The following is a 15,706-nucleotide window of genomic DNA, read 5'->3' on the forward strand; positions in this document are numbered from 1 at the left end:
TTAGGAAACATATCAATACCAGATGTATCAGCATTGGAAGCTCCAGAACAGGACATGAAATCCGAACATTAAATAAATTACATTATTCCAGATTTTGAGGGAGCACATTTGCTTTTATCGTAAAAAAAAAAAAAGCCATTAGCCACGTACTTGTTCAGCTTGTTTCACGGACCACTTTTTCATCACTTAAGTTAATCCAGTGACATCATAGTAATATTTGTGCTTTGAAAACATGCTGCCAGGATCCCTAAATCAAAAAGCCTTGACATTTAACTTGTTAGCATTTATATGAGAATTCAGTATAAAAATGTATGAGGGCAGTTTCCTATATACGTTCAGGCAAGTGGTTGCAAATAATTCTCTGGTTAAGATGTTTTAAGCGGTTGCACTCTAAATCATCTATAAAATACTCAATAATCATACTAAAATGGCTGTGATTGTTTTTTGATTTTTTTGTAGGGTGTAAAATAAACGCGCAAAAAACCTAAAACACAACTTCCACTTACAGGTCCTTCTCAAAATATTAGCATATTGTGATAAAGTTCATTATTTTCCTTAATGTCATGATGAAAATTTAACATTCATATATTTTAGATTCATTGCACACTAACTGAAATATTTCAGGTCTTTTATTGTCTTAATACGGATGATTGTGGCATACAGCTCATGAAAACCCAAAATTCCTATCTCACAAAATTAGCATATTTCATCCGACCAATAAAAGAAAAGTGTTTTTAATACAAAAACCTTCAAATAATCATGTACAGTTATGCACTCAATACTTGGTCGGGAATCCTTTTGCAGAAATGACTGCTTCAATGCGGCGTGGCATGGAGGCAATCAGCCTGTGGCACTGCTGAGGTCTTATGGAGGCCCAGGATGCTTCGATAGCGGCCTTTAGCTCATCCAGAGTGTTGGGTCTTGAGTCTCTCAACGTTCTCTTCACAATATCCCACAGATTCTCTATGGGGTTCAGGTCAGGAGAGTTGGCAGGCCAATTGAGCACAGTGATTCCATGGTCAGTAAACCATTTACCAGTGGTTTTGGCACTGTGAGCAGGTGCCAGGTCGTGCTGAAAAATGAAATCTTCATCTCCATAAAGCTTTTCAGCAGATGGAAGCATGAAGTGCTCCAAAATCTCCTGATAGCTAGCTGCATTGACCCTGCCCTTGATAAAACACAGTGGACCAACACCAGCAGCTGACACGGCACCCCAGACCATCACTGTCTGTGGGTATTTGACACTGGACTTCTGGCATTTTGGCATTTCCTTCTCCCCAGTCTTCCTCCAGACTCTGGCACCTTGATTTCCGAATGACATGCAAAATTTGCTTTCATCCGAAAAAAGTACTTTGGACCACTGAGCAACAGTCCAGTGCTGCTTCTCTGTAGCCCAGGTCAGGCGCTTCTGCCGCTGTTTCTGGTTCAAAAGTGGCTTGACCTGGGGAATGCGGCACCTGTAGCCCATTTCCTGCACACGCCTGTGCACGGTGGCTCTGGATGTTTCTACTCCAGACTCAGTCCACTGCCTCTGCAGGTCCCCCAAGGTCTGGAATCGGCCCTTCTCCACAATCTTCCTCAGGGTCCAGTCACCTCTTCTCGTTGTGCAGAGTTTTCCGCCACACTTTTTCCTTCCCACAGACTTCCCACTGAGGTGCCTTGATACAGCACTCTGGGAACAGCCTATTCGTTCAGAAATTTCTTTCTGTGTCTTACCCTCTTGCTTGAGGGTGTCAATAGTGGCCTTCTGGACAGCAGTCAGGTCGGCAGTCTTACCCATGATTGGGGTTTTGAGTGATGAACCAGGCTGGGAGTTTTAAAGGCCTCAGGAATCTTTTGCAGGTGTTTAGAGTTAACTCGTTGATTCAGATGATTAGGTTCATAGCTCGTTTAGAGACCCTTTTAATGATATGCTAATTTTGTGAGATAGGAATTTTGGGTTTTCATGAGCTGTATGCCAAAATCATCCGTATTAAGACAATAAAAGAGCTGAAATATTTCAGTTAGTGTGCAATGAATCTAAAATATATGAATGTTACATTTTCATCCTGACATTATGGAAAATAATGAACTTTATCACAATATGCTAATATTTTGAGAAGGACCTGTAAATGTGAGGTGTTTTACTGGCTTTGAATTTTGTGTTTGCAACTCATTTTATACAGTATTGATTGAAGTTATTATTGAATTTTGCAAAAAATTCTTTTTATAATACTCAAATATGTTTGATACCTTTCTATCAAAAAGGCATACCCTAAATGTTTGGGGTCATTTCCTAAGTATAGCCTACTTACCAGGGATGTTATCCTGAGGTTGGAACACAACAAGGATGTTCTCTTTGATCACTTAGTACCAAATGTTTTTCTTTTCAGCGAGTTCTGTCCAGGCTCAGCTGTGTCAAAGTCATATTGCCCAGTTTGTCAGTGTAAATATTTTTTAAGCGGAGCATATGCTTCACACATGTCACTGAAGATCTGGATCACCTTCAGTTTCAGTCACGTGGTTGAGGACCTCTACCCCAAAACCCTTCCACCCACTTTCCCTGCTCCTCTGAACCAGTGAGCAGCAACAAACAAATGACTGGTTGTTACTTACCCGCAACCAGCCTGGTTTCAATGTTCCCTGAGGTTTGATGCACACAATTAACAAACAGCTCATTTTGCAGTTGATTTTTATCTCCCAGCAATACGGTTAAAGGTCATCCACAGTTGAAGAACATCACTCTTTCAACAGATGTCGATGTTTGCAGAAGCTCAACACTTTTCACAGAAATTCAAAAATCACATCAGTTTTCAATCATCAAACAGTCTGAATAGGATTAATAGCATCCTGCTAATCAACATTGGACATGTCGTGCACGCGTTTTTTAAAACGTATCTAGACACAGGAATGATAATTTTCCTTCTCTTTTGATAAGGTGTGTGAAGAATGGAAATTACAGCAGTCTAAATGTGTTATTTTCCTCCCTAAAAGAGAAAAAAATAGCTCACATTGAAGGCACATAAAACTGAGTTAATGGTGAAGCATACTGTACATCATTAATTCTGCTTTATGGCTCTGATCTGGCACCATTTTCCTCTCCCACATGCCCACACTAAGCCATGCATTTCACAGTTTTATTATCTTTCTCCATGTGGTAAGTGTTTCTTTTGTGTTTACTGCATTTTATTGTTTTTGATGATCTAAATAACCGTTCCCGGGCCTCCGTCATCTGCCCAGGAACGAAGTGCAAGCAAGGAAATGCATTGTTTTTTTTGTTTTTTTTGGCTGGCTCTGGTGGAATTAATGATCCTAAAAAACTCAGCATTGAAAAATCCATGAGTCAGACTGATTGTATGCTCCGAATTTATGTCATTCACCTTCATGTTTTTGGGAGGAAATAAGCAATCTAGTCTGATACTAAAACATTACCACAACATGTGTGCTTGCAGTAAGGAGAGGCCATGGTCTGCACGGGTGGGCGAAAATCACAAGAGCTCCCTATCAGTGAGTCCTGCCCTTAATGATGCAGCTAATATTCTCACTGCAGGGTTTGTATGTGGGAAGTTTGAGCCCTTAAGAGACTCAAACAACCCTGTCATGATCCCACAGCCACTTTGTGTGCCTGTCGGTTCCCGATTCCCCTTTTTTTTCCTTCAATAACTCTCAGTTTTTGGTATCTACCATCCTTATCCAAGCAAAGCTCTGCAAGCAAATGAAAAATACAGGTGAATAGGTTCATGATTCACTAAGACCATATCAGAGAACGGAAGGATTGATATTACAAGAGGAATCTGGGATGCATCCATTGGCTGCTTGGCCCAGTGTAGACATCTGGCCTGATTTGACTTCTTGCCGCCTCCTCCAAACATTTCAGGTTCTCTTGTAAGTCAAGAGCGCTACAGCTGTGCTGTGCATGACAGCAAGAAATCTGTTGTTTTGCTCAATGCTAGAGTCAACCCAGTTCTTGGACGGTGGGCCTCCTCGTGTAAAAGCTACAGTCACGCAGTGCTCCGTCAGACCTGTGGGCTGCCAAACTATAGTCCAGGGCATAACATCAGGTCCTCGACAGACACACAGATTAAATATTAGATTCTAGACTTGTTGTTCTCTGTGGACCTCTGCTTCAACATCAGTGTCTTTTCTCAGATTTGATATACAGTACTGTGAAAAAGTATTTGCCCCCTTCTACAGATTTCTTCAGTTTTCTTTTTTGTCACCTAAATCTCTTGAAACATTGAAGACATTTTTGTATTAACCCCAAATAGCCTGAATAAATACACAAGCTGCTTTTAAATGATGAATTCTTTTATAAGAGACAAAATAACCTGTTATTCTAACAAATTTGGCTGACCTTGGTTAAAACTGCAATCAAAGGTTTCTAATAGTCTTAAACATCGGTGTGGATGAATTTCGGCCCACTCTTCCTTGCAGAATTCTTTTAATTCAGCATCATTGACTGGTTTTACACATGTTCAAAATCGTGTGACAGTATTTCAACTGGATTTAAGTCCAGACTTTGATTAGGCCTCTCCTAAAGCTTTATTTATTGAGTCTTTCGGAGGTGGACGTACTGGTGTGTATTGTGCTGTTGTATAATCAAAGTGAGATTGAGCTTAACGTCATGAACTGATGCCTTTAAAGCAAAGACAGAAGAATCTGTAAGGGGGAAATACCTTTTCACATCACTGTATTAAGATCAGTTTATGTCACATTGAGCACTACGTAGACATTGATGTTGAAAATGTAAAAGTTCAATGTTAATGGAGGCCCTAAACTCAGCGAGTTTCTCAGCCTGCACTTCACCATCATTATTGTCCCATCCAATGAACTATTTAAGGTCATGATGTCCACTCTTCGAGTCAATTCCTTGGGCATTGTGGAAACTGCAGTTTGTTGAATATTTTGTGTAAGCCATTAAAGTTGGAGGACAGACTGAATATTATACTCAACTCTCACTGTGTGTAACTCTTTAAACGCAGCAAGCAACACAACAACCTCCACAGTTAAAGTTGAATCATAAATCCAAAAGTGAATATTACAACCTTCATAAAACCTGGATTTATTGCAGGGCTATTGCAACTTATGGACCCACTATGATGGCAATTAAGTGTATAAATTCGGACTAACTATAAAGCATAAGACCGTTTACTTTAGCCTGTGTATTGTTTCAATGGACAATTACTGTTGGGCTCAGGAACCCAATGAAACCCAGACAATTACAAAAATTACACAAAAGTAACAAAGCAGAAATAAAAGTAGCAACTAAGAAACCAAGGACTGTTAGCAGAAATTAGAAGTGATGCTAAAAACAGGCAAAATTACAATACAATTAAGGGATTAAAAAAAAAAGCCGACATTACATCAAAGAGATGCAAACTGAAAACACATGTATTTAACAAAACAGAAAAAGAACAAATACACATAAAACCACCACAAATAAAACTGTTGTACAGAGATTGGTAGGAACAATAAATCAAGAAAAATGACTTAAATGAGGTGATCAAACAGCAATAGAATAAACAAATCACAAAAGATTCTCTTCAACACACTTAAAAATAGCAACGATATGCTAGGGGTGTATTGTCCTTTCAAACTAAATTAAATGAAATATTCATGAATTTAGAAAGTTTTTATTTTAATAAATTGTTTAACACCAAAACTGCAGCATTAATGAGCAGTTTGTCATTCAAGTGATAAGTTTCACTTTGTTTTGCATTAATAGAGCCAAAAGGTATAGAAATAAGGGGTAAAATACAAATAAAACAATTTCTAAATGAGACTTGAACCATTTTATGATGATTTATTCCCATATTTCATGAAAATACTCTACTTTGAGCATCATCAACCTAAACTACCCATTGGGGCGCATGCATATTTTCTTACAGATCTTACTTGGTGCCAAACAATCATTGTTTAGAGATGCAAAATAGGCAAAAGAAAATTCATTAGAGAAACCATCATCCCCCACCCCCACTACTTAAAATATTAACATGACATTTGACCAAAGTTACTGCATGCCTGATAGCATGAGCTTTTATTGGTCTCTCTATCTTGGGCAGCACTGGTAGGACCCTTTAAACATTCATGCCCATTTCTAAAGAACTGTTAGTCTGGGCAGTTGCCCAGGGCGTCATTAGAAAAGGTCAGGAAGGGAAGCAGATTAAAAAATATGTTTTTTTTGACAGTTGCGTCCTGAACACGGAGAGATAGAAAATGTAAATGTGATCCAATGTGGATGCTGAGAATAGGGAGGCTAACTTACATGCTTTGTGCAGAGCTACCCTTTTATTTCACTCCAGAATCGCCTTTTCTCAACATAATTGACTTCCTCAGCGCACCATTCATATGTGTGTGTGTGTGTGTGTGTGTGTGTGTGTGTGTATATATATATATATATATGTGTGTGTGTGTGTGTGTGTATATATATATGTATATATATATATATATATATATATATTTCTATTTTGATGGCGTCTATTTTACTCGTCATCTTCCTCTTATCTGGGACCAGGTCACGGGGGCAGCAGATTAAGCAGAGACGCCTAGACTTCCCTCTCCCCAAACACCTCATCAATCTCCTCTGGGGGAAGGCCGAAGCATTCCCAGGCCAGCCGAGAGACATAGTCCCTGAAACAACGTGCCTGAAACACCTTCTGTGGGAGGCACCAGAAACAAGTGCACGAGCCATCTCAACTGACTCCTCCCGATGTGGAAGAGCAGCGGCTCTATTCCAAGCTCCTCCTGGATGGCTGAGGCCCGCACCCTACCTCCACAGGGTGGTTGGACACTCCCTTAGATAAATAAATTAGAACAAAGCTTGTTTGTCAGATTTGAAATATTAATATATCGGTATTATATTTTTTTTTTTGGCTGAAAATCCTCATAACTAACAAAAATAAAGACTGAATACCATCAGTCAGTGTATAACTACTCTATATAGTGTCTTTTGCTTAATGAATTAAGTTACTGAAATAAATGCACTTTTCATTATATTTCTAATTTATGACATTTATATTGTTTGTGTATTTTAATTATTAACCTTCAAAGACTTATATTTTTAAGAATATTATTTTAATGCAAGTGTTTGGTCAACATAAAAGAAATAGTATGTAGTTTGGAGCGTTTCACTTCCCCCTGTGTACCAGATGAGAGACCTTAAATTACCCGGTGACACTTGCACAGCATCAACATCTCATGAAACGTAATGGGATTCTCATGGTCCTTTTGTCGCGAGGGCAGAACGGTAGTCAGTGTCGCCGAGCTCAGGTTTCACTCAAGGGGCCTCCTTCTTCTTGAATGGGGCCGAGTTAGGTGGAGGAGGGAGAGCGAGGAGCCTTGAGGAATCAAAGATCTTCTTTCTGTCCTCTAGTTCGGCACCCCGACACATGGGGTCAGCGCGGGCCGAATGGGCTCATAGCATAGGCTGACTCGGACGTCAATGAGAGAGAGAGCGCGCGAGCGTTAATTAGAAAAACCTGGTGAGGCAATTAGGCGCGAGGACAGAACACGCGCGGAGCGGGGCGCACACGGTGAGTGTTTGGCACCAATAAACTCACTTCACACTGTTGAGTTTTCTCCACTTCTCAAGTTATTGCTCTGTGCAGTGTTTTAGGGTCTGAAAGAAGTTGGCTTTTCACGCAGTTTTGGGAGTTTTTTTTTTTTATTGTAAATATATTAAGTAGGTTCTTTTGCGTGGCGAGTTCTGGAGCTGCGTGTGTCACAGAGCGGTGAGTCTTTTACAGTAAAACGTAATATTTTTCTTCAGTGAATGTGTCTAATTCAGCGCATTGGGTTGTACATATATAATTTGATATCAGGCAACAAACTTATTTCTTTAACTACGGGCTTCAGTTTGCCTAATACTTATGCTTGACTTTCCTCCTTTTAAGTCAGCGAATTCTTTTTTTTTTCTCCCCTTAAAACTTGGCAGCACTTTGATTTTTTTTCCTCAAATGCCACAATTTCCAAAACATCTAAGTCTGACTCAGCAAAGCCTGTTCATGCTCCTGAGATTTTCTGAACTTCTTCTTAGCTACTTTTCATGGTGGCCTTTTTGAAACGGAGGAGTCATGAGGATCTTAAAAAGCTCACTTTGGAGGAGCTTTGTGGATTTAAACCTCATGGCTGACACCACAGAGGGAAGTCATGATGGACATTTAGATTCCTGGGTTGCTGCTCAGACTGCATGAAAGGGATTTCAAATGCCCTCTGTCTGCTCCGTGAACCCTAAGAATTCAAGCTTTCTGGTTTTGGTTAGGCAGGAATGTTAACTCGCCTTTTGCTTTGTCCAGATCATTTGCCCAAATTTTTCCAGCCCCCCTCTTTTCCTTATACCCTAAATCTCCTCCTGGAGCTGAGAGACTCCTGAAGCAGAAAAGCCATTAAAGCCCACACTGGCAAATGAGCCACTGTGTAAAAAGTGTTTGGCCTGGCATTAGGGGGTGGTGTTTGCATTTATCTGAGACAGAAGCCACTTTTCTTATTTGTGTACATTGCTGTTCACTCTAAAAAAGATGCTTTTCATCAGCCCTGCTTTGGTTACTGCCAGAAAGGCTTTTAAACGTGATCCCTTACTAGCTGTGAGAAACCAATCCATCCTCAGTGAGTCAGATTGGGTCATTTGAGGCTAGATGCAAGAGCCACGTAATTTTCAGTAGCTGGAAGACAAGATGCCTTCATATGTAGGATATAATCATATAGTTGGTAGAAGTAAAGCAGATATTACCTTACAGCTGTGCTTGTTTCTGTCTCCGACTTTTCTTTCAGGGTCATGAAGGTGCTGTGTTTGGTCAAACATGTGTGCAAGTTCCCACAAGCAGGAATTGGCTTTTACCGGGGCTTGTTTGACTTAATGACACGATGTCTCTTCAAGTAGGAGTCTTGTAGGTCTGGGGTTTGAAAGCCATAATTTCCACAGGCTCTGTTTTCATTGCTTTAGTCACATGAAGGCTGAGGATTTTTCCACCATGCATGTGAGGTTCAGACAAGTCTGTCTTACCAATTTCAGTCAGCCGAAGGTTGGAGTCTGCTAAAGGGTGAACCTGATGAGTGAAGCCATTGTAGTTTGTCTATTTTGGTAGTGAGTCATTAAAATATTGTTTTTCACAGCATAGATAAATGAGGGGAAGGCTCATTAAGTATTAAAGGAAATCACCATCCATGTTGGTGCTATTCAACTTTCAATGAACATTGTACAAACTTTCAAAGTTGTCTTTCACCAAACAAATCACATCTTCTGTAAAGTGAAGTACGAAAGTCCCAGCTCTGTTCTGTTGTAGATCTTGGCTTTTAGAGTAATTTAATGACATCATTACAGGGCTGTAAGGTGGTAAATAAATTCCTGAGTGTGTTCATTGCTTCAGGACAATAATTCCTGCCATCCAAAGCCACAGCAGGTCTCCTGGCTGCAGTTTACTGGTCGGCTCTTGGATTTCTTTTGGGATTAAGCTCAGTATGCCAGGGAGTAGTGAGAATGTGGGTTTACCAAAATGCTACCAGAGGCATTTATGCCCCAACCACCAAAATCAATTTGTCTTAATTGAATTAGTATGTTCAAAGTTTTACAGAACTTTGAGGAAAACAAAGTACTTGGCTCAATCTCATCTCTATTCATGCCACGACCGTTTCTCTAAATCACAAAATCATCATTTAGATGTGTAAAGCTAATAGTTTGATTTCTTTTTTTTTTTTTTTATAACCCCAATTAAGGGTGTTCGAGTAATGGCAATGCTTATAAATCTAGCTGAGTAATGGTTGGGAACAAATTCTTTGCTTTGTTATTCATGTGGTCTATAAAGTGTTAGAAAATGGGGAGGAAAAACAACCATTTGTTTCCAACTACTTCTGTTGTCCAACAAGATGATTAAAACCCCAAATATTCAGATTTAAGTTTTATAGGTTGGCAAAACAAAGCCAGAATTCAGTTAAGGGGCTAAAAATGTGTAGAGACAAATGGATTTTATTAGAGTAATTTCCAAAGGCGTCATCTAGAAAAGCAACCTAAAACCAAGGAACTGGGTGAAAACGACTCTTATAAACTTCATGGGTTTGTTAAACTCCAAACTATTAAGAAACCTTCATAAACCAAGTATAAATTAAAATAATCTAAGGAAAAAGCCATGGAATTATGAATCATACGATTAATGGGAGCAGTGATCAGCAAATGTAAAGACAACCCAAAAATATGTTCTGTGTTTTTATACAGAAAGTGTGAAATAAAAACCTGGCCAGAAAAATGACATTCGTGTTTATTTCTTGTAATACTTCTAACATTGACTCTTGAACAACTGGGAAACCTGTGTTTTTTATGAAAGGGTGAAACCTTTTTGTAAAGAGAATGCATTAGTGGAAGTTAATTATGTACCTTCAAACTTCAGTCATTAAATCCAACAAATTGGGGCCCAAGTAGTGTGTGGGAGAACCTGGACAGCCTGGCACCATCTCCTTAAACAGGTCACCATTCCATTCTTCAACCAGCAGGTTTGTCTGTGTTCTTGATCAGTCTGGCATTAAAAACACATTCGGGCTGATCTCATAAGGGTTTAATAAGGTTGAGAGGTCAGGACTGCAAGCAGAGCACTTCATCCTCTCCACTCACCAAATTCTGGAGGTTGTCACTGATGAACCCTGTTCTGTGGGGGTGGACGATTGCCTCTGGTTGCAGAATTTCATGTAAATCTTTCTGTACTTAGATTTTCTCAAATGACAAGTTTTTTTTGCTTCAGTGAGGGAAATTCTGCCCCACATCTTCATACTGCCTCCATCAAAAGGTATTTAGCATTGAAAGGGCGACTGGTTCTGGGGGTAAGAGTCCGCCCTATAACTGGTGGATTGCCAGTTTGAATTCCTGCCCTGTCAGTCTGTTGTGTCCTTGGGCAAGACACTTCACTCGCCTTGCCTGCTGATGGTCAGAGGGCCCAGTGGCACAGATTGCAGGGCGGCCTCACTTCTGTCAGTGTGTGAATGGGTGGATGACTGATTGTAGTGTAAAGTGCTTTGGAGTTCTTGGACAAGATAAAGCTCTATAGAAGTACAGACCATTTACCCTTTTTAAATAGGATTTGTCAAGTTTTTCATGGGTGCAACCCACAAATGTACTTTCCTTACAACTGTGGCACAATTTAAGGGGAAATGAACAGGCTTTCCAATGGTATGAAATCTATGGCGAAAACCATGTTACAAAATTCTGCCAACTTGACACAATTTTCCTTTTTGAGTTTGTGCCACCAAACTGGATATGGAAGGTTTTTGAGAAACATACAGAATTGGCTGAGGTGGAAGTTTTACATTCTAGGTTAAAGAATACATTTGGCTTTAGATGCTTCATGATCAATGTAACTTTGGTCACTGACTTCTCTCCACCAGGCTGCTTTCATTCTCCATAGTAACAAATGATTCTGTTAACCAACTGGTATCGGTTGTCCTTCACTTTGTGCTCAACAGATCTGGGATATGAAGGTTAGTTGTTTAACTGTCAAAGTCTTGGAATTTCTGAATTTATTTGAAAGCAAACAGTTTTCAGAATTTATCCATCTCTGTTGCTAGATGGACAAGCGTTTTGTCAGGTCTGTTGAAATCGAACCATCGTTGAAATAATTTGGTGAGGTCTTTTACAAATGGAGAGCTTTGGAATTATAAGTTCCACACACTATTTTACCTTTTTTAAATTGCATACAAGCAGAAATGGATAAGAGGTCAGTTGCATTGGTCAGTGAATATTTTGTTACTGCAGTTGGTGCCTTTGGGTCTTGCTACAAAGGGCTGAGTTCAGAAGGATAGAAGAAAAAATATGTATAAAATGTGGAAGGGCACAATTCATCAGGTCTAAATGGGCTCATACTCTCTGGACCAGCTCTTGCAATGTTGAACACCTTCAAGAAGGAAACGCAAAACATGTTGAAAGCATGTTTTCTTTTTTTTTGCTGTGTTCATAATGATAGAAAATTCCTGATGATTCTCCATTGCCATTGTATCGTCTGCTCTCTCAGATCTGATTTAGTGCTCTGGGTTCCTCGGCACCATGAGTTGGAGCTTCCTGACGCGTCTGCTGGATGAGATCTCCAACCACTCCACCTTCGTGGGGAAGATCTGGCTAACCATACTTATCATCTTCCGCATTGTGCTAACAGCCGTTGGTGGCGAAACCATCTACTATGATGAACAGAGTCAATTTGTGTGCAACACCCAACAGCCTGGATGTGAGAATGTGTGCTATGATGCATTTGCTCCGCTCTCACATGTCAGATTCTGGATCTTTCAGGTAGCATATCCCATTTAAAGGAGTTCTACCTTTTTTTTTTTTTTTTTTTTCTTTTCCCTCTCTGTGTAAGATAACCTGATGACATGTTTCGTCTTTCAGGTGATAATGATCACCACTCCCACCATCATGTACCTTGGCTTTGCCATGCACAAGATAGCTCGCATGGATGACACAGAGTACCGTCCCGTTCGGAACAGGAAGAAGAGGATGCCCGTAGTCAGCCGCGGGGCAGTGCGGGATTACGAAGAAGCAGAGGACAACGGAGAGGAGGATCTAATGATAGCTGAAGAGATCGAACCAGACAAGCCAGATAAAGCAGGAAAAAGTAAGCCAGTAATGCATTTAAAGAGGATGATTACCTTCTCGATGAAAGGTTCTGGGTGACTGTGGCTCAGTTTGTAGTAATCTTGCAATCCAATAGTTGGAGGCAAGGCACTTAACCCCAAGTTGCCTTCCGATCTGCAAATCGGTGTATGGATGTGTCGCTATACAAAATCTGTTTAGCCATTTATATGCTTTTTCTTAAGGTGCAGAGATGAAGCATGATGGTCGACGACGGATTCTCCGTGACGGCCTCATAAAAATCTACGTATGCCAACTGCTGTGGCGCTCTGCCTTTGAGATCGCATTCCTCTTTGGCCAATACATCCTCTATGGTTTCAATGTCCTTAACACCTTTGTCTGCACTCGGCCACCGTGTCCACACACGGTGGACTGTTTTGTGTCCCGACCTACTGAGAAAACGATCTTCCTGCTGGTGATGTATGTCGTGTCCTTCCTCTGCCTTTTCCTCACCATCCTGGAAATCCTCCATTTGGGTATCAGTGGCATCCGTGACACGTTCCGCAGGCGGGCCATTCTCAACTCTCGCCACACACAGCGTCTGCCCTCATCCCGCTCCCTACCCACAGCTCCACCTGGATACCATGCCACCATGAAGAAGGAAAAGCTAAAAGGAGAGCTGAGGGACTTGCCGATGGGTGACTCCGGGCGGGAGAGCTTTGGAGACGAGGGCCATTCATCCAGGGAACTGGAGCGGCTGAGGAGGCATCTGAAAATGGCACAGCAGCATCTGGATCTTGCATACCAGGCAGATGAAGGAAGCCCCTCACGCAGCAGCAGCCCGGAGGTGAACACAGCTGTACAGACAGCTGCTGAGCAGAACCGCCTCAACTTCGCACAGGAAAAGCAAGGAGAGTCGAGCGAGAAAGGTAATGACCACATGTTTGCCTGGTTGGATTAGACCTGAATCTGTTCTAAAATCTACACTGAGTGTGAGTTGGTAAATGTATCGGAATATTTGGAAGACTAATATTTATTTGCAGATAATTTAAGAAAACAATCAGATTCATCAGAGGCTGAAGAGAAATTCTCATTATGTGCTTATTCTTCATGAAGTGACCTCTGTTCAGAAGAGTCCCAGATCTGGTAAACTTGGATGCTTACTGTTTCTGTTTTGTCCCTTCTCCCAGCATTGCATGCCTGAGCGTGCTTCCAGCCTCAGACGTCTTGTCCTTCCATTCCTACTGGCCTTAAGCGTTGGAGAGCAGGGGGGGAAGCACACACGGGAAAGCAGTCAGACCACTGAGGGAGACCAAAGCGTGCGTTTGTGTGTAAATGTGTTAGTGTGGATGAAAGATTTGTGCCTTCCAGTATTAGTGGCCAGTGCAAGGCAAAAGAACTGCTGACTGAATCTGTGTGACACTCGACTTGAAAGCCGGCCACATCTGGACTTTTTCTGCTCACCAAACCTAAACTGTGCCTTCAGTTAAGCCCCGATCTTTCACATATCCTGTTTATTTGTAGCCATGCAATAATCCTCATCCAAGTCCTGTAAAGCTCCCAAACCCCTCTGGCTGAGCCAGCTGTTTGTGCTTTTTTGTTTCTTTGTAAACTGCCACTGAATGTTGTTGAGGCTTGTTGTTCTTGGATTCCTGAACAGGATGGTCTCGGGCTAGATCAATTGGACTTGTGCAGTATCTTTTTTTTTTTTTTTTTTTTCTTTGCAAGAAGATTTCCCTAACCCATGCTGGCTATGTCAACAGAACTGATACAGATCCTTCAATCATAGAAATGTTTAAATGTCCAATTGGCCAAAATGTATACCTGGGCAATGCTTGAATCCTTAATCAATGGAAAATGTTTTTCATTTATAATATCAAGTTAATTTTACCAGCTTGCAGCTTAAGTAGAATGTAGATGAGTTCTTCCAGTGTGTTCAGAGGAAGAAGAAAATGTTACTTTTAAAGCTGCCAAAAAGCAGTAATGAGTGCATCATTTTCTCCTGAGAGAAGTCTGAATGGACTGGAGCCATGCAAACATGTTATATTTAATTCATTACATTTCAGATGTGTAGCTTTAAGAGTTCAAATCTTTCCATAGCTTCAGTTACTTTTACAAAGAACATTCCTGCATCATCTCAGTGTTTGCAAGGGAAAACATTCCAGTTTTGAATATGGTACTCCTCTAAATGGTTTATACGTTTTGACTTTTTTCCTGTTGTAAGTTTTGTAGTTTTTTTTTTGTTTTTTTTGTAACTGTAGAGATTATTGTCTTCAGAGTAAATAAATATATTTGAATCAAATGCTTTGGTCCCATAGTATTTGTTTCCCTGTGGATACACTTCCAAATGAGTTGATCAACCAGCTCACTTGTTGGACAAAGTTTATTGTTTGTGCAATTGTGTGAACTAAGGCCAGCAAATCCTTTTTTGAATGTTTTAATTTAAAATGGTGCAAGTGATAGCCTACAGTGGCACCTAGTGGGAAGATGGGAGGAAAGCAACTTTTTTTTTTCTTTTTTGCCAGGTTGGTAGACCATATCTACCTCAGCTAAACCTGATTAGAAATCACTGGGTGTTATAAATATTTCCAAGTACAGGTCCTTCTCAAAATATTAGCATATTGTGGCCAAGTTAATAATTTTCCATAATGTAATGATGACAATTTAACATTCATATACCGGTATTTTAGATTCATTGCACACTAACTGAAATATTTCAGGTCTTTTATTGTCTTAATACGGATGATTTTGGCATACAGCTCATGAAAACCCAAAATTCCTATCTCACAAAATTAGCATATCATTAAAAGGGTCTCTAAACGAGCTATGAACCTAATCTTCTGAATCAACGAGTTAACTCTAAACACCTGCAAAAGATTCCTGAGGCGTTTAAAACTCCCAGCCTGGTTCATCACTCAAAACCCCAATCATGGGTAAGACTGCCGACCTGACTGCTGTCCAGAAGGCCACTATTGACACCCTCAAGCAAGAGGGTAAGACACAGAAAGAAATTTCTGAACGAATAGGCTGTTCCCAGAGTGCTGTATCAAGGCACCTCAGTGGGAAGTCTGTGGGAAGGAAAAAGTGTGGCAGAAAACGCTGCACAACGAGAAGAGGTGACCGGACCCTGAGGAAGATTGTGGAGAAGGGCCAATTCCAGACCTTGGGGGACCTGCGGAAGCA

General features: G+C 40.6%; 1 protein-coding gene across 3 annotated transcripts; it reads left to right on the plus strand.

Moving 5' to 3' along the window:
- The first annotated feature begins 7,312 nt into the window (after positions 1-7,312).
- On the plus strand, positions 7,313-14,825 carry LOC124861222 (gap junction gamma-1 protein-like). 3 transcript variants are annotated; one of them, XM_047354753.1, is made up of 5 exons: positions 7,313-7,511; positions 11,970-12,241; positions 12,341-12,566; positions 12,769-13,452; positions 13,714-14,825. In XM_047354753.1, exons 2-5 carry the CDS (start codon positions 12,002-12,004, stop codon positions 13,725-13,727), a joined length of 1,164 nt encoding a protein of 387 aa, XP_047210709.1. In that variant the 5' UTR covers positions 7,313-7,511; positions 11,970-12,001; the 3' UTR covers positions 13,728-14,825. The 3 variants fall into 3 exon arrangements, with proteins under 3 accessions (XP_047210709.1, XP_047210710.1, XP_047210711.1); XM_047354754.1 differs by lacking the exon at positions 7,313-7,511 and adding an exon at positions 7,550-7,709; XM_047354755.1 differs by lacking the exon at positions 7,313-7,511 and adding an exon at positions 11,528-11,675.
- The last annotated feature ends 881 nt before the right edge of the window (positions 14,826-15,706 follow it).

The sequence above is a fragment of the Girardinichthys multiradiatus genome, chromosome 24 (genome assembly GCF_021462225.1).
Source record: "Girardinichthys multiradiatus isolate DD_20200921_A chromosome 24, DD_fGirMul_XY1, whole genome shotgun sequence".
Classification (NCBI taxonomy): Eukaryota; Metazoa; Chordata; class Actinopteri; order Cyprinodontiformes; family Goodeidae; genus Girardinichthys; species Girardinichthys multiradiatus.

Excerpts from the sequence above, each read along its gene's own strand:
- LOC124861222 (XM_047354753.1), top strand. The coding sequence starts at position 12,002 with ATGAGTTGGAGCTTCCTGACGCGTCTGCTGGATGAGATCTCCAACCAC. Across the intron at positions 12,242-12,340 it reads TCAGATTCTGGATCTTTCAG|GTGATAATGATCACCACTCC; the intron begins GTAGCATATCCC and ends TTCGTCTTTCAG. Across the intron at positions 12,567-12,768 it reads GCCAGATAAAGCAGGAAAAA|GTGCAGAGATGAAGCATGAT; the intron begins GTAAGCCAGTAA and ends CTTTTTCTTAAG.